A 26,223-nucleotide genomic window follows, 5' to 3' on the forward strand; every position below is an offset into this window, starting at 1 on the left:
CAGCAATCTTTCTCCTCAAACCTACCACCTCTCTCTTTTCTTTCCTTCTTACTTTTTCTTCCCCCCTCTTCTCCTCCTCCCTACTTCCTCTTCCTTTCTCCTTCTCCTCCTCTCTTCCTCCTTCTCTTACCCTCACTCCTACTCTAATTTCCGTTCCCTTCCTTCATCCCTCTCTATTGCTGTATCCTTTTATGCATATGGACTACTCAGAGGGCTGAAAAAGTTATTTTTGACTGGTCCTCGCACTTTTGACCAGTCCTCGAATTTACGACTGTCCTCACATTTTACGTTTTTTGCCCTATCTTATCACCATGTTGAAGAGAAGCAGTTGTGAAATGAGTGTTATGGTGGTTAAGAATGCTGCACAGGCATAAATGTGAGGATGGTCATAAGTGTGAGGACCAGTCAAAAGTGCGAGGACCTGTCAGAAATGACTTTTTTCAGCCCTCTGAGTAGTCCCTATACACATAGCCATGGCCACCTGGTCACATGACCAGCTAGCCACGCCCACCCAGTCACATGACCTCCAAGCCACGCCCACAAAATAAGCCACGCCCACAGAACCGGTAGTAAAAAAATTTAGAACGCACCCCTGGTTGGGGGTCACCACAATATGAGGAACTGTATTAAAGGGTCGCGGCATTAGGAAGGTTGAGAACCACTGAGTTAGCTTTTAGGACTTTAAATTCTCTAAAATACAAGGGTTCCTCTAATACACTCTCCTCATAATGGATCTTAAATTGGTGAAATAATGTAGGATCATTTGGTCCCATCCTAGCATTTAAATCCCCACCTATTATTATTGCAGCTGTCTAAACAACTAAGGATAATTCTTTTTATGTGCTCCAAAATATTGTTGACCAGATTGTTCTTATTAAGAGGAGGAACATAAATGTTAAAAAGCAAAATCTCCTATGGTTGGATGAGGGATAGGTAGCCACAACCCATGGCTGTAAAGAAGGTAATGAGACACATCTGAATTGCAAGATTGTGCTAACTAGTCATAATACCGTGTTTAGATATCCCACCTGCTTTGCTCAGGAAAGCGGAGAGAGAGTTAACTTAGTAACCATCTAACTTCACCTCTGAAGAAACCCAAGTCCCTTATAGGAAGAGGACAACAAATTGTGATATATAGTTTTTTATATAGTGAAAGAGGAGAGTCGTTTGAGGCCCTTCAGGAGGTATGGTTTTGACAAGAGGAAGCTGCGAGGTTATTATTTCAACAGTCTCAAGGTTGACTCAGCCTTCCATCCTTCTGAGGTGGGTAAAATGAGGACCCAGATTGTTGGGGGCAATATGCTGACTCTGTAAACCGCTTAGACACGGCTGTAAAAGCACTATGACGCGGTATATAAGTCTAAGTGCTATTGCTATTATGTTGGGCTGGGAGATCAGCAGCAGCAATTATAGCCTCCTCTAAAGGGTGGTTTGTTTAATATAAGTCCTGCATCACTGGGGGGGGGGGGTCTTGTTCAGAATGGATGACACTGACCCCATTTAATGAGGCTTGCCTTGTGGGATTTCCTCCGGAGGTGTTGGGCAAAGAGATGTTAGGTCATGCTGCATTCAGCTCTGTGTCATTGGTTTTGGCAAGAGCCCCCCACCCCCTACCCGATTTGTTGCTGGAGGCCCCATGGAATTTCCTGATGTAAAATATTATTTTATTGGTTTTTGAAGAAATAATAGAAATGATAACTAGGTTTATAAAGCAAATATATGAATTTACAATTAGAGCTATTGCAAAAAAAAATTATGAGACTTCTTTTTTAAAAAGTAATTAAAATACTGAAAAGTAAAAGAAACAAAAAATTTCTAACCAGAAACAGAAAGGGGAAAACATAGTAAAAGCCAAAGGAAACAAATGGCCCCAAAAGAAAAATTAAGTAATATGATACAAAGCACTTTGCTTTTCATGATTTCCCACTGTTCTTCCCTATTAGAACCTATATTTTATGTTTCTATAGATTACTGCTATTCATCTTTTAGGCAACACATGAAACGTATAGAATAGATAGTTTGGTCTAGTGGTTAAGACACCAGCCTAGAAAAGAAGGAGATTGTGAGTTCAGGTCCCACTTTAGCAATGAAATCCAGCTGGGTGACTTTGGGTTAATAACCAGGAAACTCTGAGTTCTAGCTGGGGTGACTCTGGGCCAGTCTCTCCTCTTAGCCCAAAGAGCTTTGGGAAAATAAGGGTAGGATAGTGTATTGGATATGTTCTCCTCCTTGAGTTATTTGTAAAAATAATAAAGGTGGAATTCAAATAAAATAAATATAATGAATATAATGTAATATGGAATCGGATTGTCAGATTTTGCCTCTCTGTCAAAATAGAGCTATTTAAAAGGTGAGAAAACAGCTTATTATGAGTTTTTTCCCTGTCAGATCAAGATAACACAGCACAGGTCTTGTAAGGCATGGGAGGGGTGGTAAGTCCAAGAGCAGGAGTCAGGTCCAGATCATCTTTAGATGTTCCTGAAGGTGGCTGGAAGGTAAATCTCTGGAGGAGGTTGGTAAAGAAAAGGAAGAGCCCCATTTTGGCAAGGGTCTCCCCAGCACATACTCTCTGACCTGGAAGAAAACATAGATGGCAAAAAAGATGAGTTTTTTTGGCTTCTTAAACTATTTTACATGGCTTTCCATAGTCACATTGCCTCAAAGGAATAATTATAATCTTAAAGGAAATAATGAATCTTCCTAAGTATCCTATTGCACTGAAACTCTTTCCAGGATAACTTTTCACATATACAGAGTGATGTTACCTGCAGAGAAAGGCATGAATGCATCCCTCTTCACAAATTTTCCTTCAGAGTCAAGAAAATGCTCAGGGTAGAATTCATGAGGTTTCTCCCACTGGGATTCATCATGGAGCACTGATGATAGCAAAGGAACAATTTGCATACCCTAAAAAATGAAATTATATAAAGAAGAGCAGTTTCCATTTAACACATTGTTGTAGAAATTATTATAATGAAATTTTATGTCATTGCTTAAAATGCAAATCAATCAACAATATCAGTCTAGTCTGAAATAAAAATAACATCCTGAATAAGACATTCATTTTAATAGATGATAGACTTAAAAGTCTATCTAATAAAGACAATAATTTGTCCCACCCCACTAACTCTTTTGTAACATCATTCTATATTTTAACATAGTTTTTCTAAAACAATATGCAATTTATATTGGTCAGTGTGACCCCTAGATATTTAATCATCTTCTCTATTTTTTCATCCTTTTTTCAATTCTTTTATCGTGAACATTTTTCTCTTTTGTTGATTAATTTTAAAACCAGCTAATATGCGCAAATGCTTCAGTTTCTTCATTAGATGTTCTATACCTGTGATGGAGAACCTATGGCACGTATGCCGGAAGCGGCACATAGAGCCATTTCTCTGGGCACATGGAGCCATCGCCCATTGCTCTTCTGGGATCCAGCGCTCTGGCCAGATGGTCTTCACATGCGCGGGAGTACCAGAAACCGATCCAGAGCAGCTGCCTGGTGCGCATGAATGCACTGGGCAGATGATCTTCCGGTTTCCGGCATTCATGCACGTGTGAACACCAGGTGGCCAGTGCTCCTGCCCATGCTGGAACCCACAAAGGGAGCAAGGGCAAGGGGAGCAGAGCTGCCAGCCAGGCCAGGCAGGCTGGGGCTTCCCTCCCTCCCCACCCAAATGGGCTTCTTGCGCAGCCCTATCCCTCCAGCCCACGGCATTGCCACGTGTCCACTGTCCAAAGCGCCTGGCCAATTCAGGCATATGGGGCAGGGGGACAGGGTTTACTGGCTGGGCAGTCGGCTGTCCCACACGCTGCTCCTGCCCCTGTGAGGGTGTCATGGCAGTTCTCATGCTGGAAAAGGAGAAGGAGAAGGAGCCATGCTGCCCAGTGGTGGGATTCAAGTAATTTAACAACTGGTTCTCTGCCCTAATAATTTCTTCTAACAACCAGTTTGCCAAACTATTCAGAAAGTTAACAACTGGTTCTCCCAAAGTAGTGCGAACTGGCTGAATCCCACCACTGGCGCTGCCCCAGGAGGGCCGGAGGAGAGCACAGCATGGAGACAACACTGAGAGTTAAGAGGCGTGCTGGCCAGGAAGTGACTGGGAAAGGTGGGGGGACTGCGTTGACTTATTCCTGGTGGCGGGCTGGGAGGGATGCTTCATCCTGGCCTCCCAACCTGAGCCCCGGGAACGCTGATGCGTCTTATTTCCAAGGCCGGGAAGGGGCTCCGGCTTTCCAGTGGAGGGAGATGACATTCCTCTCCCTGTCTGGGGCTGTGGAACATCGGTGGGGATGTCCTGCCACCTCGACAGGGACCAGGGGGGTGGGCAAGGGGGCAGGCAGGGAGGTCAGAGGACTCCCGAAAGGCCAAGTGGAGCTGATGCATGTGCACTGGACAGCTGATCCTCGTGCATGTGTGCGCACCAGAAACCGGAAGAAAAGGTGGTCGGCATGTGCGCTGGAAATCAGAAGATCATCTCCTTTTCTGGTTTCTGGGGCACGCTTCGTCACTTGGTGCCGAAAATATTTGCACAGATATGATAACTAGATCTGTTTTGACTATAGAAATAGTGTGCATTGGTTCTTTAATTCTTCTTTCTCTTGTTTTCCTTTTTTGAACTTTTCTTTTTTCATTATTCTGTTTTTTATTAGTTTTGTAAATTCAATAAAATTATATTAAAAAAAACAAATTATTATAATGAAATTTTAAAGGTAGTATTGCAAATGTTATCATTGTCGTCAGTTATTCAGTCGTGCCTGACCTTCGGCCACTCTATGAATCACCACTCTCCATACACTCACACCATGTCATGGCTCTTTTGGATCGTGATTTGGAGGCTTATTTTCGAGGCTTTTTTCGGCTCATTTTTTCTGAAAAAATGGGCCAAAAAACCCCCCTTGAAAATGGGCTGAAAAAAGCCTTGAAAATAGACTAAAAAAAGCTTCAAAAACAGGCTGAAAGAATCCTCAAAAACGGGTTGAAAAAAGGCTGGAAAAAGGCCAAAAAAAAGGCCTGAAAAAAAGGGAGGCCAAAAACTTTTTTTTGTTATTCTCCTCTTCTAAATTTAGCTGCACCTTATAGTCAAGTGTGTCTTATAGTCTGAAAAATACAGTAATCTGCATTTGGTTGTGAGGCTGATGTTTTTACTCTTTTAGATGTTATTCATGCCAGATATAGCAGTTCTTCCAAGTGCTATATGCCTTCTGATCTTAGGGCATATCAATTTTGGAGCCTAGGAAGATGAATTCCTTTACTGTTACTATGGCCTCATTGTCGATCTGCACTCTGACCTATGTGTTTTCTGCAGTTGTCTTTATCTTTACTTGATGTTAAGATGTAGTCCAAATTTTTCACTTTCATCTTTGACTCTTAGTATTAACCACGCCAGATTCTCCTTGCTTTCCGCAAGCAATGTTGCATCATCAGCATATTGGAGGTTGTTAATATTCCTACCACCAATTTTAACCCCAATGGTAGATTCCTCCAAATGGGCATTTCTCATAACTATTTCTGTGTACATGTTGAATAGTATAGGTAACAGGATGCAAACTTGCTGAGTGCCTTTTCCCAATTCTGAACCATTTTGTGTCACCATATTCCATTCTTACAGTGGCTCCCTGATCAAAGTAAAATGACTGATTGAGCTGCTTGTGATGTGGTGATATTACCAGTTCTATGAGGCAGTTCCAGAGGTTGTCATGGCTAACACAGTCAAAGACTTTTGTGTAGTCAATGACATTCCTTTGCTTTTTCCATCATCCAACAAAAATTGGCAATATGATCACACATTCCTCTACTTTTCTGAAATCCTGATTGTACATCAAGCAATTTTCTTTTGGTGGTTGAATTCAAACATTGCTGGATTATCTTCAAGACAATTATAGTCAACTTTTGACTTATCATTTATGACTTATCACTTTTACAGATTATAAGATTTTTACTAAAATATTAGCAAATAGGCTGATGCCACTTATGCAACAAATGATTCATAATGATCAAACTGGTTTTATTTATAAGCGATATATGAAAGGTAATGTAAGGCAAATAGTTAATATTTGGGAGTATTTGGGAAAGAACAACCAGGTCCCTGCGGTGCTTATATTCTTAGATGCGGAGAAGGCGTTTGATCGATTGAACTGGAATTTTTTACTGAAAATAATTGAAAAGATGCAGTTTGGAGAGTACTTTATACAATCTATTAAGGCAATATATTAGTAACAAACAGCACAAGTAATAATCAATGGTAGTTTAACGGAAACTTTTAATATAGAAAAAGGAACAAGACAAGGATGTTCCTTATCTCCATTACTATTTATTTTGACTTTGGAACTTTTGTTGAATAAAATATGTGGCTCAGATAAAATAAGGGGAATTAAAATTAGGCATGATGATTACAGATTACGAGCATTCGCAGATGACTTGGTTGTGACTTTGATCCAACCAGCACAATCGGTTATAGGTCTAATGGATATAATTAATCAATATGGACAAATATTTGGATTTTAAATAAATGCAGGGAAAACAAAGATAATAACTAAAAATATGGTTACAAGTCAAAAAGAAGAAATAGAAAGAATAACGGGATTTGAAACAGTAAAGAAGGTTAAATATTTAGGGGTTTATATTATGACATCAAATGCAAAATTATATAAGTATAATTATGAATTGTTGTGGCAAAAAATACAGAAAGAGATGGAAAACTGGAAAAAATTGCAACTATCATTGCTGGGAAGGATAGCTGCAGTGAAAATGAATATTTTGCCAAAGTTCTTATTCCTTTTTCAAATGATACCAATATTGAAAAAAGATGGAAATTTGAATGAATGGCAGAAGGGTATTACTAATTTTGTGTGGGCAGGAAAGAGACCGAGAATAAAACAAAAAATAATGCAAAATATACGTGAAAGAGGAGGTCTCAAAATGCCTAATTTAAGATTGTATTATGAGGCAGCTACCCTTTCAGCAATTAGTGATTGGATTAACTCAACAGAAGAGAGAATATTGAATATTGAGGGATATGATTTGTTATATGGGTGGCATGCATATTTACTATACGATAAAAAGGTGGACAAGAATTTTAAAAGTCATATATTAAGGAATGCATTACTACATGTATGGAAAAAGTATCAATATAAATTAAATAATAAATTACCTATATAGGCAATACCTAGACATACGATAGAGAATATAAGTGTAGAACAGAAACAAGATATGATTACTTACAAAGAGCTTCTTATTATAGAAAGACATACATTGCAGTTAAAATCTTTAGAGGTATTAAGGGAAGAAAGGATAATTCAAACTTGGTTTCACGGACAGTTGTACATTAGATGGAAAGAAGATCAGAAAATTGGTATCTTGCAAAATGAGGAAAATTTGATAAAACAAATTAGGGATCAAAGTCCAATGCATATCAAAAGGTTGTATAATGCATTGACAGAAATAGATTCAGAAACTGAGTTAGTGAAGGACTGTATGATAAAATGGGCACAAAACATTGAGGAACCAATAATGATGGAAACATGGGAAAAAATATGGGCCAGAAATGTAAAGTTTACCCAAGCCCAAAACTTGAGAGAAAATTTTTACAAAATGTTTTATAGATGGCATTTAGATCCCAAAAAGTTAGCTTGTATGTATCCAAGCTTACAACCTACATGTTGGAGATGTAAATGTGCTGATGCAACGTATTATCATATATGGGGGACATGTAAAAAAAATTAAGGCATTTTGGATTAAGATATGGTGGATTATACAAAATATTCTTAAAAAGAAGATAAAATTTACTCCACAGTTGTTTTTATTAGTACAGACTGTACGGTTATAGAGACTAATTTGATTCTGAACTTAATAACTGCAGCCAGACTTTTGGTGGCGCAGTATTGGAAGAAGGAAGACTTACCTACTATTGAAGAATGGACATTAAAAGTAGCTAATTTGGCGGAGATGGTTAAAATCTCTGCATATTTGAAGGATTGTTCGAATGAAAGATACATATTGGAATGGAGAAGATGGATTGATTATATTCAAAACCAATATAGGACTAAAAAGTTGCAAATAGCTTATGAATGAACTATTAAGGTGAATTCTTATATTCTTATATTTTGATATGTATGGGGGAGTTAAAGTATAAGGGGGAGTGAAGAGCTCATAGTTAGTTTGTTTATGTTTGTTTATGTTTGTTAAATGCTATACCCTGTATTTTGCTCTGGGAAGTCGGGGGGGGGGGAGAAGGGAATGGGTGGGCGGAGGAAGGGGGGGAAAATTTGTTTGTAAAAATATTTTAAAACTTTTCAATAAAAAAAAGACAATTTTAGTCAAGTATGATATCAAGGCAATGATTCAGTAGTTGGAGCAATTTTTCATATCTCCTTTCTTTGACATTTGGATAAATAATGACCTTTTCTATTCTTTTGGTCACTGACCAGACTTCCATACACTTTGTCCAAGTGCTGTCAGTGCTTTTGTTGGCAGTGGTCTTAGCAACACTGCAGGAATTCCATCAACTCCCAAATTGTGAGTTCAATTATTGTATGTTCAGAAATTGTTTATACTGTACAAAGAATGATTGGAACATTAACAATTGGATCATTTCACAAAAACTACCTTGGGAATGAAGAAACCTTTGAAAGTTATATCCTTGGTGGTTGCATGAGGCAAATTGGTTGGAACAATATCAGCAAATCTTTGAATTTCATGAATTACTGCATTGGTGTAAGGCATTTTGACTCGGTTTTCTGCCCTTGGCTGACGAACTCCAATCTCTTTTGCAATTTCTTCTTGGACCTTCCCTGGAAGAATAGAATCACATTATGCATCAAGATGATTCCATAAGTTGAATTTTGTTTTAAATAGGAGTTTATGCAAAAATTGCAAAGTACATTTAGAATATAGTTCTGAAGATAATATTGTATTTTGTGATCTATGTTTGTAATTTTCTTTCTGTATTTTTTTCCTTTTATTCACTATATGTTTTATTCTATGATTATCTCCATGCAGAACAATGACTGATTATTTATATTTTAAATAGAAATAGAAACTATGAAATACTTAGTGAAGTAAAAGAAATCAATTATGGGAGGATTGTGCTTGGAATATATCATTCTTAGCAAAAAGCTTTCTTCTGTCTTAGCTTCTATTTAGCAGTAATGGGAATTATTGCTTATAATTATAGTAATGGGAATTATTGCTTATAATTATAATAGGTGCATAACACACATTCTGTAGCTGGTGCACCTTTCCAAAATCTCTAAAGGTACATGTGTGAGTCCTTCTTATGATGACATCTTATATTCACTCTCACATCACATTAATATAAATATAAATATAAATAGATGGGGCAACTCATTCTTGCTTCTTATTATTTATTTTTTTTTTAGTTTAGTTTATTGAATAGCCCGAAGGCCTTTTCAAACAGAACAGAAGAGAAAAAGGGAAAAAGATAAAACAGTTACAAAAATAGCAATCTAAAAATATATGATAGATGAGATTAAAATTTTACCATATCAAATTTCAATAGCTAAGTTGACTAGATAACCCAAATAGGATAGCTCCTCTCTAACTGAGCTCATCTTTCTTACAATCGATAAAATTTTCTTTGATATAACTGGCTCGTATTGCCGTCAACCTTTTAAGGTATCGAGTGATCGCTCTTACCAGGGGAGGAGAGTCAGCCCTCAACAGAAATGCTAATTTTTGGCTTATATTCCAGTGGGGAAATTTATTTATAATTGGGGACAGATATTGATTTCTAACTTCCTGATAGAGACTACATTCGAATATTATATGCGCCGTGTCCTCCACAACGTTTACCCCACATATGCATATTCTTTTGTCATACGGGATTTTCCGATAATGGCCGAATCTAACGTTGGTATCTAGAAGTTCGAATCTAAACTTAACAAATAACTGTCTCTCCACTGATGGCATTTCTAAATATAAATACTTTTCCAGGGTGAAAGTTGTTTTAATTGCTGTCAGCAGTTTAAGGGAATGATTAGTTGAAAGGGTTGCCATATCCATTTGCCCATGTATATCTTTAATCCGTTGTTTAACTTGGTTCAGTGTGTCACACAACGGGAACCCTACGCCATATCGGTTCAATATTTCTGACAGCCGGGTTAGCCAGGAATACCTTTGAGGATTTGAAATCTGCTGTTCCTCTAGACATATTTTAGGAAGTCTGCTGGCATCCATCTGGGTCATTTTTAGCCAGTAGGCTACCGCCCTAGTGATTGTATAGGTGTATAGTGAGAAATGTCCCAATTCAGCTCTGACGGCTGCAGCTGAAGTGGAATTGTTTACCCCAAGCATCCTCTTTAACAGATTATTTTGAGTTCTCTCTAATATGGGGGCCTCTGTAAGACCCCAAATTTCAGCACCATAGAGCATGATCGGAACAAGTTTAGCCTGAAAGACTTTACGAAGAGGTAAAATGGAGGTTGGTTGGATTCGTTTACTTAATTTAGATACAAGGCTTGCTCCTGCTCTAACCTTTTGAGAAAGGTATTGATGGTGCGGAGTCCAACCTCCTGCACTGGAAAAAACAATTCCAAGATAAGTATATTGGGTAACTTGTTCAATTTTTGTGTCGTTAATCTGCCAATTGTGCTTTTTATTCTTGTTGCCAAAGACTAAAACTTTTGATTTAGCTACATTTATAGTCAAGTGGTTTGCAGTACAGTAATGTGTGAGCTTGTCAAGAAGTCTCCTCATTCCTATTTGGGTTCTAGAAAAGAACACTAAGTCATCGGCATACATTAATACGTTAATAAATCTACAGCCTATTTGGGGGCTGTGCGTCATAAGATCATCCAGCTGCGCTGGGATATCATTTATATAAAGGTTAAAAAGAGTAGGGCCCAGCAGGCAGCCCTGCCTCACTCCTCTAGTTGTCGGTATGCTGTTTGTTGAGGCCCCATTTGCTGCATATCTGACTCTAATTGCCGTATTAGTATAGAGAATCCTGATCAACAAAATAAGTCTGGGGTCCATCCCCATAACTTGTAATTTCCTCCACAAATGGTTCCTATCTATAGAATCAAAAGCAGCAGTAAGATCAATAAAGGCGGTATACAGCTTTTTCCCCTGGGTCTTGTATTTATTAATTAAGTGGGAAAGGACAAAACAATTGTCTATGGTAGACCTACCTGATCTAAAACCTGCCTGCTCATTTGCCAGAATTTCCTTATCCAAGCACCAGTCCTCTATTTTATTTAGGAGATGTTTTGTATACATTTTTGAAATTATATTAAGAAGACTGATGGGGCGGTAGTTGGATGGGGCGGCTTTGTCACCTTTCTTAAAAATTGGAAAAACTATAGCTAACCTCCACCCTTCAGGGATTATCCCTACTTTATCGATATAAGTAAACAGTGCTACCAGCACCGGTACCCAAAAGTCAATGTTGGACCTAAAGAGTTCAGGAGGCAACAAGTCCTCTCCAGGGGCCTTCCCGGCCTTTAAGGATTGAATTATATGCTTAACTTCGGTAGGGGTAACTGGTGTCCATTCCGGACATTTCCTTAATTCTTGCTGGAGGATATCCAATTGCAAGACATTTGTTGTATTGTTACCATCAAATAAAGCAAGATAGTGCTTCTCCCATTTTACTGTTGATATATCAGTGTCCATAAAAGGGGAACGTTGTTTTAATATACCGGCTATCTTATGCCAAAAGATCGTAGGGAATTGGGATTTCGCTGCCATTTCTACCTCTTTCCACATCCTGGTGTTATAGCTACTTTTCTTGTTTTTCAGGAGGGATTTGTATGCTCTCCTGAGTTGAACCATATTTGAATAATCACCATCCTGTCTGGATTTCTTAACTGCGGCTCTTAGATTTGACCTCAAGTTATGACAATCATCATCAAACCACTTTCTAGAGATCCCATCTACTTTTCTATCATTCTGGATCATTAAGTTCCTAAGAGTAGAAGTTAGCTCTGTATAAGCTGGCATTGGGGTGTTGTCTCCGGGCTTAGATTGGGAGATTTCCCTTGCTAGGTGTCTGGCTTCGTCTGAGCCCAAATAAGTGGTAACAGATTTGACATCAAGTCTGTGCCAATATAACCTTTTATAGTTATAAACCCGGGCGTTTGCTAAGGTGTCAATTTCCTCTCTTGAATGAGGCCTAACTTCTGAAGAGAGTGAAACCAGAGCCATGATGGGAAAGTGGTCACTTTCCTCTTTAAATATAGCTCTTACTTCTGAAAAATGGTGTACTAAACTAGAGGAAGTGCAGATATAATCGATAGAGGTTGAGGTTTTGTTGGATGAGAAAGTATAGGGATATATATACCCATCGCTCGAGCCGCTCAGTACTTGCATATCATTCATAAACAGGAGGGAAATTAACCTCTGGGCATATTTATTGGTCCTCTTGTCCATTGAGGACCAAGTGAACTCATTATAAAAGTATCCATTGGTACCAGGCCTCGGTTAGCATAGCTCTTCATTGAGGGACCTAGTCTTGCATTAGTATCTCCAACTAATATAATTTTTGCTTGGGGAAAGCGTCCCTTTAAGGTAGCTAATACTGAGTCTAATTCATCCCACAAATCCCTTCCTAGAAGGTGGAATGAAAAAGGAGCGATATATACATTGATCAAGATTAAGTCCATCCCCCTGTACGTACATCTAATAGGCAGAATATATTGGAATTGAGGATCTAAAGAAATTTCTTCACCCTTCCATCCCGTATCCCTTTTGACCAATGTGGTTAAGCCCCCAATTGCCCTCCCTCTTAAATTGACTTTGCCTGCTGGTTTATGCCATGAGGCAAAACCCGGTAAGCTGATCTGTGGATCATTAGTAGTCAGCCAGGTTTCTTGAAGGAGGATAAGATGATGTGTTGAAATCAATTTTATAAAATCCATCCGGTTTGCAATGCCTTTCCAGCCCGCTATATTCCAGGACAGGAGGGAAAGGCTGGGGATATAAGATACCCTAGTTGTTGGCCATTTGTTGTTTAGTCAGTCACCCCGAGGCACTGTCTTGCTTCTTATTCTCCCACACCTTGTTATTTGGCAAGTAATTATATATTTTTATTGAAATCCAGTCAAATAAAAACTGCTTACTTTGAATCTCTGGATACTTCATCATTAGGAGTATGCCCCAGCACAAAGTGTTTGCGGTTGTATCCATGCCAGCACCAAATAGGTTATCCACAAGAGCTTTAAGGTTATCATTATGGAAATAACTATCTGTTGATTTCTTATTCTCCTGAAGAGTATAAAGAAAAAATATCAAGGAAATTCAGTGTATTCCTGCAATCTAAATACATGAACAGATGTAATAGTGGTCTTTAAATTTTGTGACATCATTTACCCAATGTAAAGAGATTTTAAGAGAAATCTAGACTCTAGATTTCTGCTTATATAAAGCTTTATTAAAGCAATATTTTAAAAAAACCATTCTCACATATATACTTCTTAAAAGTAGTCCTTAAATTATGACCATTCAGGGAGCATTTTAAATTATGATGACGTTGAACAAATGGCTATTGTGATCATTCTTGGAGTACCAACAATCCCAGCACCCCCACAATTTTGTGATCATGAGCTGGGTGCTTGACAATTCTCTTGCACTTACTATGGTTCAGTGATCTCTGATCACATACTTGCCATTTGTGACCTTCCTTGTTGTTTTCTTCCAAAAAAACCATTGGGGAGCCAGTAGGGACTTTCTGGTGTAAGTCTCTCCACCTATGCACCAGCCCCTCTTTGAAATACCACATCCCTTCCCACCTCTCAACTCTGCCTCTCGTGCACCCTTGTCGTCCCCCCCCATGCACTCCCGAACATCTTCCCAAGCCTTGCTATGCCTTCCCCACAATTTCATACATGTCCTCACTCATTCCTGTCTGCAGCAACCACTCCAAGCCATGCTGTGCTTGTGCTGTGCTGCTCCAGCCACCTACATATCAGGGGTGGGTTCTGTTTACCTTTACTACTGGTTCACAACTGGGCTGTGCACAGTATCCTACCAAAAAACAATATGTGAAGGTCTTGATTGACGAAAGACCATATAGGTTCATGGACCTATATGTTGATGGCCAAAGCAATAGAGGACTGTGATAATGAGGAACATTTGGTAAAGACCATGAGTTATTGAATGAATTGAAATGAAGAAAAATGAAAATGTTTCCTGTTGTGAAATTTAAACGGAAGGAGAAAATTGATCTAAATGAAGACAGCTTGATCTTGTAGATTGGCATTTACCTGTATCAATGTATGCAGGGAAATTAAAATTAGGATTAATTACCACAGAAAGGGCAGAAATGTATATCAGAAAACATGAACTCAGGTCATCCTTTTGTTGTGGCTGTCTAGGGAAGTGCATATGCCGAGTGGCTGTTGCACGTTATGTTCCAGTGAATGGTGACAATGGAAGAACCAGGAATGTGTTCGGAGAAAAATTGTGATTAACATCCCCCACCTCTCTCTGCCAGTTCTTCTCAATACATGCCAGCTCAACGCTTTCTTTCATGAGGAGTGATTTAATTTTAACTCACATGAAGAAGAAAGACTTCCGGTTTCAGAGCTCACCTTCACGTTTCCATGGATTTCATTCATAGACTGCAATGTCTAAAAAGGGAGAATGGCTTTCCTCTTCTCCTGCACTGATCAGTTTCTGGACCAATAGGAAGAGCATTCACCACATATCCCAACCCATATCACAATAATTAATATCCCAATATTTATAAATAAAGATAAAAGGGTTGCTTCCCAAGGGCCACCTGACGATCTCCCTACTAGAATTATCCCTCCATGAGAGACAATAGAAGTGGTACTACAGGTAATGTTCAACTTATGACCACAATTGGACATTGAAAAAAGTGGTTGTTAAGCGAGATCCCCACGTGATTGCTTCATTCAACTGCTATAAAAAACCAGTGTTGCTTTTTACAGGGAAAAATTCCAGAAGCTTTAATAGTTATGCAAGGAATAAAGACATCACACAAACAGTGAATCTGTTGGCCACTCACATATTCACTATTTGCTTTCATTCCAGGAAATTGTTTTCCCTGACATTTCTAAAGCAAAAATTTTCACCAGCTGCAATTATTCTGGCACCAGCCAGAATTTTTGTAAAACGTGAAAGAAATAATATCCCTACTAGAATTATCCCTCCATGAGAGACAATAGAAGTGGTACTACAGGTAATCTTGACTTATGACCACAATTGGACATTGAAAAAAGTGGTTGTTAAGCAAGACCCCCATATGACTGCTTCACTCAACTGCTACAAAAAACAGTGTTGCTGTCAGATTTGTCTCCGTTCAAAACTCAAGAAAGAAAAACCCCAACTCCATGTTTGTAGAGAAAGGTACTTTTACTGAGCATGAACTGATAGCAACGAAAAGGAAGTAAGATCTGAGGCAAAAGGTGCGAAAGTTATATATTGAAAGTATTCCCAAATCCCTCCCCCTAAGGACCCCGGCTGAATGTCCAATCCTGAGCTACCCAAGGTGTCATATGAGGTGCATCTTCAGATGGCCCCATCCATCTGGTATGCCAGAACAGTTGACCTTGATTGACTATCAACAAGTCCATTCAGTTGCGCAGAAGATGATGAGAGTATTTCTCCCTTTTCCTCCCTATTCGGTCACATCACAAGACATCTCCACCAGCTCACTTTCCCCCCACCCAAATACCTATACAGCAGGGGTGAAATCTAAAATTTTTCCCTACTGGTTCTGTGAGTGTGGCTTGGTGGGCATGGCAGGGGAAGGATGCTGCAAAATCTCCATTCCCATCCCACTCAAGGGAAAGGATATTGTAAAATCTCCATTCCCACACCACTCTGGGGCCAGCCAGAGGTGGTATTTACCAGTTCTCCGGACTACTCAAAATTTCTGCTATCGGTTCTCCAGAACCTGTCAGAACTTGCTGGATTTCACCCCTGCTATACAGCCCTTCACCATTATTTTGGCAGCCGATAGCAAGCAAGCATAATTTAAAATGCCTTATTACCTCTTTCTGCCGAACAAGAAATGCATCAATAAAACTCCTCTGGTTATTTTCATCCAGATCTTTGAGATTTTCAAGGAAGGTGGCCTGTATGAAATCATGCAACTCCTTTCGGTTATTCATTATTGTCTTACGAGCACCCAAAAGGAATCCCAGCTTGGGAAACATATTATACAGCTGAAACGGTATAGAATAATAAGAGAGGTAGCATATTAACAGAGCTGAATATGATGAATATATTCTCTGGTAGACATCTCAAAACATCCTTATCCAAATAAAGTTTGTTCCATAGTCCATAAAATCATCATCATCATCAACAATAACAATAAAATTCATGGAGCTATGGTTAACCATAGATTTCTAATCAATTAAGTTCCAAATCTAACGAATTAATCTTTTATAAACTCTAGGGATGAAGTTTATTTCATATGAAAATTTACATTACCAACACAGCAGGGGTTCCTGCAAGGTGTACATTTTCTTCAACTAACTCCAGTAGTCTTAAAAGTGTAGCATCTTCATATTCAAATCTCTTGCCAAGTAAAAAAGAAACTATGATATTGGCAGCTGCAGCTTTCAAAATTGTTGCTGGGTCAAATGGCTTTCCTAGTCATGCGCAATAAAATAAAACAGAATTGTGAAAGAATCCCAGAATTAAACCTGTTCTTTTTCACCTTTAGATTACTTATACAAAGCATTTACATAGAAACTAGTTTATATTCTGCATAAATATAGAAGATAGCAGGAGACGCAGGTTTATGAGCTAAAATTTACTGAAGTAACACAGAGAATAACTCTGTAACCTATCCTTTTGAGCCAGAGGGTGTTACACATTAATGTTATACTAGAGATATCAAGATCACATGAAGTATTAATACCACTTTATAATGCCTTGGTAAGGCCACATTTAGAATATTGCATCCAGTTTTGGTCGCCACGATGTAAAAAAGATGTTGAGACTCTAGAAAGAGTGCAGAGAAGAGCAACAAAGATGATTAGGGGACTGGAGGCTAAAACATATGAAGAACGGTTGCAGGAACTGGGTATGTCTAGTTCAATGAAAAGAAGGACTAGGGGAGACATGATAGCAGTGTTCCAATATCTCAGGAGTTGCCACAAAGAAGAGGGAGTCAAACTATTCTCCAAAGCACCTGAGAGTAGAACAAGAAGCAATGGGTGGAAACTAATCAAAGAGAGAAGCAATTTAGAACTAAGGAGAAATTTCCTGACAGAACAATTAACAAGTGGAACAACTTGCCTCAAGAAGTTGTGAGTGCTCCAACACTAGAAATTTTTAAGAAGATATTGGATAACCCCAGGCCCGTTACAGGGGCATGGAACGGAAGGCGGGGAGCGGGGTGTGGAGGAGCTCAGTGTGGATAGGGTGGAGGGCAGTTCTATCAGGACCGTGTTTGGGAGGGGCAGATATGGCGGGAGTAGGGGGCCACATCAGGTGGTGGGGGCACGCACCCGCTATCTCCAAGCGGTGGCATGCCTCGGCCCCCATGACTCTTCTCGTTTCCCCGGCTGTCCAGAGTCTCAGAGCCCAGGCCTTAGACTGATGTTGTGCAACGCCAGGTGCGTGGTTAATAAGGCCCCCCTCATTTGTGAGCTAATACAGGAGGGGGGTGCAGACATGGCAGGTATTACAGAGACCTGGTTGGGCCAAGAGGGGGGGGTCCCCCTCGTAGAGATGTGCCCACCAGGTTTCCGCACATTCCATCAGCCAAGGGCCCAGGGCAGGGGTGGGGGGGTGGCGGTCGTTATAAAGGAAGGTCTTGATCCGAGGGAGGCCACTGTACCTCAGACAGCCGGATGTGAGTCTCTCCTGGTGAAGTGGGGCCATGGGATGCAGGTGGGCCTGCTGATCGCGTACCTGGCTCCCTGCCACGTGACAGCGGCCCTGCCCGAGCTTCTCAACGTTATTGCCGGGGTGGCGGTTGATACCCCCAGACTTTTGGTCATGGGGGATTTCAACCTGCCATCTACCGGTGGGGCGTCTGGGATGGCTCGGGAGTTTATGGCTTCCATGACAGCCATGGACCTGACACAATTAATTCATGGCCCCACTCACGTGGGAGGACACACTCTGGACTTGGTTTTTATCTCTGGTCAGTGGTGGAGTGGTCTGGATATAGGGGATATAGTTACTGAACCCCTGCATGGTCGGACCATTCTCTCCTGAGACTGGACCTTTCGACCGCTGCACCCCACTGCAGGGAGGCGGAACCGACCAGGTGGTTCCGCCCCAGGCGCCTGATGGATCCTGATAGGTTCCAGAGGGAGCTTGGGCCAGTTCCTGAAACTCTGGCTCACGACTCGGCTGAAGATCTGGTGGCTGCCTGGGATAGGACAGCTGCCGGTGCTCTGGACCGAGTCGTGCCTTTGCGGCCTCTGACCCGACGCCGAACCTGCCCGGCCCCTTGGTTTTCGGAGGAGCTGAGGGGGATGAAGCGCCGGAAAAGACGCCTAGAGAGTGGTTGGAGGGCTAGTCGCTCCGAATCCGACCGAACACTAGTTAGGTCTCATATTAAGACCTATCTAGTGGCGATAAAAGCGGCAAAGCGTAACCACTTTTCCGCTCTTATTGCATCGGCAGATAACCGCCCAGCTGCCTTGTTTAGGGTGACCCGCTCCCTCCTATATCAGGGAGCGCGGGAAGACCCCTTGCAAGGGCAGGCTGAGGATTTTGCACAGTATATGCACGATAAAATCGCTCAGATTCAGGAAGGCTTGGACTCTGACTGGATAGATCCCGGCGGGGTGACTGAGGCTGGTCTTGAGAATGTTACCTGGGATGAGTTCGACCCTGTGACTCCTGAGGACGTGGACAGGATCCTGGGGAGATTAAACGCAACCACATGTTTATTGGACCCGTGCCCCTCCTGGCTGGTACTGGCCACCCGGGAGGTAACACGAGGCTGGCTCCAGAGGATCATAAATGCTTCTCTGAGAGAGGGTTTCTTGCCTCCCGCCTTGAAAGACGCGGTGGTGAGGCCCCTCCTCAAGAAGCCTTCTCTGGACCCGGCCGTTTTGGCAAACTATCGTCCGGTCTCCAACCTTCGCTTTGTTGCGAAGGTTGTGGAGAGTGTGGTTGCGCGACAGCTCCCACAGTTCCTGGATGAAACCGTCTATCTAGATCCGTGCCAGTCCGGCTTCAGGCCTGGGTACAGCACGGAGATGGCATTGGTCGCATTGGTGGATGATCTCTGGAGGGCTCGGGACAGGGGTTGTGCCTCTGTTCTGGTCCTGTTAGACCTCTCAGCGGCTTTTGATACCATCGACCATGGTATCATGCTGCGCCGGCTGGAGGGACTGGGGGTGGGAGGCACCGTGTTGCGGTGGTTGTCCTCCTATCTCTCTGACCGGTCGCAGTCTGTGTTGGCAGGGGGGCAGAGGTTGACCTCGAGGCGCCTTGCTTGCGGGGTGCCGCAAGGGTCGGCCCTCTCGCCGCTCCTGTTCAACATTTATGTGAAGCCGCTGGGTGAGATCATCCGTGGTTTTGGGGTGCGATACCATCTGTACGCTGATGACACTCAGCTGTACATTTCCACCCCAGACCACCCCAATGATGCCCTCGAAGTGATGTCCCAGTGTCTGGAGGTCGTGCGGGTCTGGATGGGGAGGAACAGGCTTCGGCTCAACCCTTCCAAGACCGAGTGGCTGTGGATGCCGGCGTCCCGGTATAGCCAGCTGGTGCCATCGCTGGCTATTGGGGGCGAGTCACTGACCCCTCACAGAGGGGGCTCGCAACTTGGGCGTCCTCCTGGACACATGGCTGTCTTTAGAAGAGCATATGACGGCCGTGGCCAGGGGGGCTTTTTATCAGGTTCGCCTGATACGCCAGTTGCGCCCCTTTCTGGATCGGGACTCCTTGTGCACAGTCACTCATGCCTTGGTTACGTCACGCCTGGACTACTGTAACGCTCTCTACATGGGGCTCCCCCTGAGGAGCACCCGGAGGCTCCAGCTGGTGCAGAATGCGGCCGCGCGGGTGATTATGGGAGCGACGTGGCGCTCCCACGTAACACCTCTCCTGTGCGAGCTGCATTGGCTCCCGGTGGTCTTCCGGGTGCGCTTTAAGGTGTTGGTTCTCATCTTTAAAGCGCTCCATGGCTTAGGGCCAGGGTATTTGCGAGACCGCCTGCTGCTACCGATAACCTCCCACCGGCCAATACGCTCTCACAGAGAGGGCCTCCTCGGGGTGCCGTCGGTCAGGCAATGTCGGCTGGCGGCCCCCAGGGGGCGAGCCTTCTCTGCGGGGGGACCCGCCCTGTGGAATGAGCTGCCTCCTGGAATACGATTGATCCCGGACCTCCGGACCTTCCGTAAAGCCCTGAAGACGTTTTTATTTCATCAAGCCGGCCTAGCCTAAATGGTTTTTTAATTGGGATTTTAAATTTTATGGATTTGGGGTTTTAAATTTGGGTAGCCAATGATTTAATTCTTTTAATTATCTTAACTTTTGCATTTGTATGTTTTTTAATTTTGGCTGTTCACCGCCCTGAGTCCCTTCTGGGAGAAGGGTGGTATACAAATTAAATTAATAAATAAAATAAATAAATAAACCATTTGTCTGAAGTGGTGTAGGGTTTCCTGCCTGGACAGGGGGTTGGACTAGAAGACCTCCAATGTCCCTTCCAACTCTGTTATTCTATTCCATTCTATACATATTATTTTAAGTTAGAAGCAGTTACATTTCTGATCACAGACAAAAAGGTGCAGCAACATTCTAGTCCCAATGTGGAATGGAAGAATAGTTAAGGATAGACTATGTTGCTGGCAGCATGATGAATAAAATGAGTAACATAAAATTTTTAAGAAATAGATCTAATGCTTCAGAGCATAGATCCTCTCTCTATAATGACGGGGAGAGCCCCAGCTCTTCCCATCAGAAATGAAGCATTCTCATTTTTATTTACAATTTGTTTCTGCAGTTATTAAAAATGAGTGCGTTTCTTGCAAAGTTTTAAACTGTTCCAATAAGAGTTTTTAAGTACATAACTCTCCACCCATGATTGCAGGACTCAGAAGAGGGAGTCATAACATCTAGAACAGAGTGTGCCGGACCATGAAGATAAACTGAAATTGTCAACAGAACTAATAAACACTAGATAAAGGATGTACAGGCATTTTGATATGTAAATGAAACTTTGACTTTGGTTTTATTGATCATAAAGATTTGTCATGATACAAATAGCTAGTTATATATTAATGTGTAAAAGCAAAAAGTTGAGGTTGGAGTGCTTGTATCTTGTACTGTGCTAAGACCAGTTTTTTTTGATAAGAGCAGTAAGCAGTATGACTAGACATTTTCATGCCTAGAAATAGTGCTCCTATTGAAAACAATTTACCATTCTATACTCTTTAATAGCTAATTTAATATAACAATTTTCCATAAAGAATAGTTCTTGGCATATTTTTCTGAAAAAGATTCTTCTAAGTCCTCTATACACAGAAAGATACACTGGTAAATCTGCATGAGGAAATATCAATTCACCTTCATAAGTCTCAAATGTTTTGGTCAAAATGCTGCACTCTTCAGTAATTTTGTCTTCAACAATATTCTTTCCCATTCCATAATCACGTAATGCAGATATTGAAAACCGCCGCATCACTCTCCAGTTTTTACCATGAGCAAAAATAATACCTGAAATTGGAGAAGTAGAGATAAGAGGTTAAGTTGAAAATCAATTTGTACCAGGAAAATTGTACCATTAAAATGCAAATTGCAACCTAATATAAATTTAGGGTATTAAAAATGAAGGTATGGAAAGCAAATATTTAGCACAGCAAATGCAGTAAATGTGCTCTGATCAAGTGGTTGCTTAAGTGTGAAGGGTAACAAAAGATGGTTTAGTTAGTATAGTAATATAAATTATAAGATGCCTATGATGAGTAAGGATTGCAACCCAACATGTAAACTATCCTGTCTCTTGCAAGGAGAAATAGTATATGATCCAAACAGAGCTTTGGGAGAAAACTCCCGCATCTATTTTCTTCTTTAGATTTTGGACCAGCCAGTTCTAGTACTTACTAGTGTCTTGACTGTGCAAATTCTCAGGTACCATAATTGGGGCAATATGAAGAAAAATATGTGCACAATATTGGGCTTTCCTCCACCCCAAATTTGCAAACAAATATAAACAAATATGTTCAAGGGTTGGATTCATGCTATTAGTACAATATTGCCATATATTTTTGTTCTCTAGCTGCCTCTGTTGGCAATGAGTGATTAAATTAAGTTCGAATCTTGCCAGGCTCAAGGCTGACTCAGCCTTCCATCCTTTCTAAGGTAGGTAAATTGAGGACCCAGTTTGTGGGGGCAATAAGCTGACTTTGTATAAAATATACAAAAGTATGAAGGCTATTGCTTAACGCACTGTAAGCCGCCCTGAGTCTCCGGAGAAGGGCAGCATATACATCAAATTAAAAAAAAAAAAAAATCAAGGCAGCAAAATAAAGATTTTATCTATCTTGTTTAGATTTCCAAAAGCTGTCCAAGTTCTCTGAGGGTACTACTATCTATGCAAACTTCAGGGGAAATGTTCCACAGGGAATCCTTGGTTATCAACCATAATTGGTTCTGGCAAAATGTTGCTATGTGACATTGTTGCTGAGCAAATAGTGTGTGGGAGAGAGGGGGGGGGAGGGAGGGAGGGAGGATAAGGATCAAACCTCACCAGTTGTTTCACATTCTGAGGCAGTTGCTAAATAAGGACTACATATACATAATACTGATTGGGTTTTTGCAAGGATTGTCAACTATGATCCAGAATGACATAACTTACCAAAACCCTTTGCAAAGTCCTCAAAAATGGGGACAATGGCTCTCTCTGCAAATGCCTCTGCCTGGTTCACCAAAGCCTCTTTGACCGTCTCATAGCCAGTCAGAACTACCATTTCCTGGCATCCCAATTGAAGACGGAAAACGGAACCATATTCTTTTGACAACTGGAATTCAGCAGATGAAAAAACAGAAAATTCTGATCAACAATTAGACTCACATATAGAGAATTCTTTAAGAAGTCATATCTCAGAAACTCAAGGCTATCTTTCTTTTATGTTATATGCTACTATACTTTTAAAGTATACTTTTAAATTTTGCAGTGTAGTTAAGACATCAGAAATAACTTTCAATAGTAATAATTTCTGATATGTTCATTTCCATGCCTCCATGGGCAGCACCATTCCTTTTTTTTCCTTCTTATACATCAAAGAAACATTAAATCTATAGCAGTCTACATCACAGCGCGAGAAGGAAGTAAAATTGTCCCATTACATATATAGGAAGCCAAGAAAAATCTATTACGTATACCAAGTGACATGTTTATCATATACATCAGTTTGCAGCACCATTCTTGATCGACCACACAGAACACTACAAATTGACTGCTCAGCTATGCACAAGCACCAACAACTGAAGAAAACAAAACACTTTTATGAAATGCATGGAAAATAAGATGCCAACACTTATTCCCAGATCTGACCTGTGTCTAAATCAGGAAACTCTTGGTGCTTTGTAAACTTTCCTAAACTGACATGGAAGAGTCAGGGAACTTAATTTATTTTTATAAAAAAATTAAAATATCAGAATGTAAAGGAATCTACTGCAAAACCTCTTGCAGCTATTTTAAAAATGCTTTATAATCACATCTGAGATTTCTTTCTTTTCTTTCTTTCTTTTTTTTTTGTATAAAAATTTCAAACTCTTCTGTAAAAACTTCAAAATGATTTACCAAGCCACAAAATAAATTAAATGGAATCCTACCGGGGGGTGGGGGTGGGGTGGGGGTGTTTCCAATCTTTTGAGTCTTTGAATATTGTCATATTTAACCTGGGTCTATCAACATGTAAGTAAGGTTCAAAATTATGTTTTTCACTCAGTATTTTGGAAAAATATCCTGGAGCAGGAAATACAAAATACAATAAAAAAGATTTGGACAATTGTTACTCATAATATAGATCTTAAAATATATATCTGCTTATATTTTCTTAAAATATGTTAACATATGAATTAATACATATACCTTCTTCTACACAATCATAGGCAATTTTAACCATTCAAGTTTCAGATAAACAGAAAAATGTACATCCTGTTAACAAAGATTTTTGTTTGTAAAATCCTTGTGCATATATAAACAAATGCAAGTTAATCTCAATTTTACACATTTCCATAGACTCCTTAGAACCAACAGGGAGCATATCAATCTTATTCCAGTAAACTGGATAAAGTGCTAAACTTTATATTAACATCAATACACTTTGGCAAAGAACATTCATAGTTGTTACTCATTAGTTAATACCTTTATCATTGTCTTATATGGCCTCTTCCAATCCATTATGTGCAGATTTCCCAAAACGGGTATGGTCCTGGGTCCAGGTGGAAGGTTTTGGGAGCTGTTATTCTGGAAACTACCCATTTTAAAAAGTAATAAAACTGTAAGAATGAATAGTAATAATAATAAAACAAGTCCAATCCAAGCCATTTCCTTTCAGAAGCAGTTTTCAGCAACAATTAGAATGAAATCTGCAAACTGAAATAATACAAACACGTATTTCGAACTATTGATTCTTCTTCTGCGCATGCTCAAGATGGCGGCTCCCTGCTGAGTCCGCTACCATCGAGGGGGTGTTATTTGGACTACAGGGGGTCTTTGAGGGCCAGACGAAACAACTATGGCCCCTACCAGGCTAGCGGAGGCTGTTGCCAACCTTTTGAGACCTTTTAGCTCTCCGGAGCGCTTCCTGGCCAGAGGGAGTCGGGTGTTGCAGAGGAGGCGTTTGGGGGCGTTGTCGGCCCGGATGGCTGTGGCGGCGGCCTTTGCGATCAGCTGGCAGTCGCCTGAGCAGCGGTGGAGACGGCGGCAGCGCAGCGCTCTCGGCGGACCCCTCGTCGGAGTCCTGGGTGCCCAGGAGGTGTTGGCGGGGCTTGGGAAAGACGAGGAGGATGGCGGAGAGGCTGGCAGGTGTTGTGGCGTCAGCCAGGGAGGAGGCTGTGATGGCGGCTGCTGGCTGGCGGTGGAGGCGGCGGCGGCAGCCTAAAGGCTGCGAGGGAGATGGCAGGAACTAATTCCGGCGTGATCGTCTTGGACTGACCTGGGCGGCTGTGAGGTGTGTGGCCGTTTGTGACCAGCCCACTAACGCCCAGAGGCCCCATAGTGAACTGATGGAGGCTGAACTGGGTGAGCGTTGTGACCGGGAAAGACCTAGGGGGCGATGTGGAGGACCGGAAGAGGACTATGGGGGTGTTTCCCCCCTAAATGCTTTGTATTGCTCCCCCCGCTTTTCTGCCGGGTTTAGCCCGTATGATGGTCCCACGCTATTCAGGCCATTTTCAGTCTCAGCTGGATACCACCATCTTTTTCCATCTACTCTCCATTGGATTATCTCCTGATATGCCCACTGCACTAACTCTGTAAACCGATTTATACTTCTGGGCCTATGGATTGGCATTCCTCTATCTGTCCTCCCTAACTGAAAGGAGAAGTTTACCTTAGGTATGAGTATTGAGGGAGTCAGCCTCGGCTATTATTTCCATCGTTTCTGGACTATTCTTGGACTCCTCCCACTACCATGAAGGCAGTGGCGTTTTCCAATGTATACTACCTAAGACATATATACTTTTCCGTTGGACTCTTAAATCATCATGGTTGATCCCCTGGTTATAAGGCATAACTACTCCCAGTAACAAATGTATTCGACTGCAGAACTCCTTGGGCTGCGAGACTCCCCCCTCTCACAGGCTTGGCCCTCCACTCTATCGAGGGCCTACCTTGATGATGGGTTTTGGAACCCCGAGAGGTGGCATGCAGCAAAAAGGAGAGTGAGGGGATTTTTGATTAATACTTATACAAAGTTTTTATGGGGTTTTAGGAAGGGGTGGGAAGGACCTGGGGGGGGTCTGTAGAACCACAGAGCGGCAGAGTGGGTCTGAGGGTCATGGCGGGAGGAGAGAGGGAGGGGGGTTAGATAGGGAGCCGGGGGATGAGACAAAGGGCCATTCCATCAAAACAGTGGGAGGGGCAGATATCATGTACGGGGAGTACCCACTCACTGGTTGCGAGTGGTGGCGTGCTCCGGCCCCCAAGGCGCTTCTTGTATTCCAGGTTGTGCAGAGTCTCAGGGCCCGGGCCTTCGGTTGTTGTTGTGCAATGCCAGGTCTCGGACTAATAAAGCCCCCCTCATTCATGATTTAGTTCAAGAGGGGGGTGCGGACCTGGCTGGGATCACGGAGACCTG

General features: G+C 41.5%; 1 protein-coding gene across 1 annotated transcript; it reads right to left on the bottom strand.

Annotated features, from left to right (window-relative positions):
- Positions 1–2,361: 2,361 nt before the first annotated feature.
- Positions 2,362–24,536, bottom strand: LOC132711140 (cytochrome P450 2K1-like). Its single transcript, XM_060689370.2, has 9 exons — positions 24,288–24,536; positions 22,773–22,935; positions 21,482–21,631; positions 16,427–16,587; positions 15,985–16,158; positions 13,087–13,231; positions 8,615–8,799; positions 2,766–2,907; positions 2,362–2,574 (listed from the first exon to the last, which is right to left on the bottom strand). The coding sequence occupies exons 1-9, from the start codon at positions 24,468–24,470 to the stop codon at positions 2,390–2,392; spliced, it is 1,488 nt and encodes a 495-aa protein (XP_060545353.2). The 5' UTR covers positions 24,471–24,536; the 3' UTR covers positions 2,362–2,389.
- Positions 24,537–26,223: the final 1,687 nt, after the last annotated feature.

Source organism: Pantherophis guttatus, chromosome 1 (genome assembly GCF_059756535.1).
Source record: "Pantherophis guttatus breed Tessera chromosome 1, ASM5975653v1, whole genome shotgun sequence".
NCBI lineage: Eukaryota > Metazoa > Chordata > Lepidosauria > Squamata > Colubridae > Pantherophis > Pantherophis guttatus.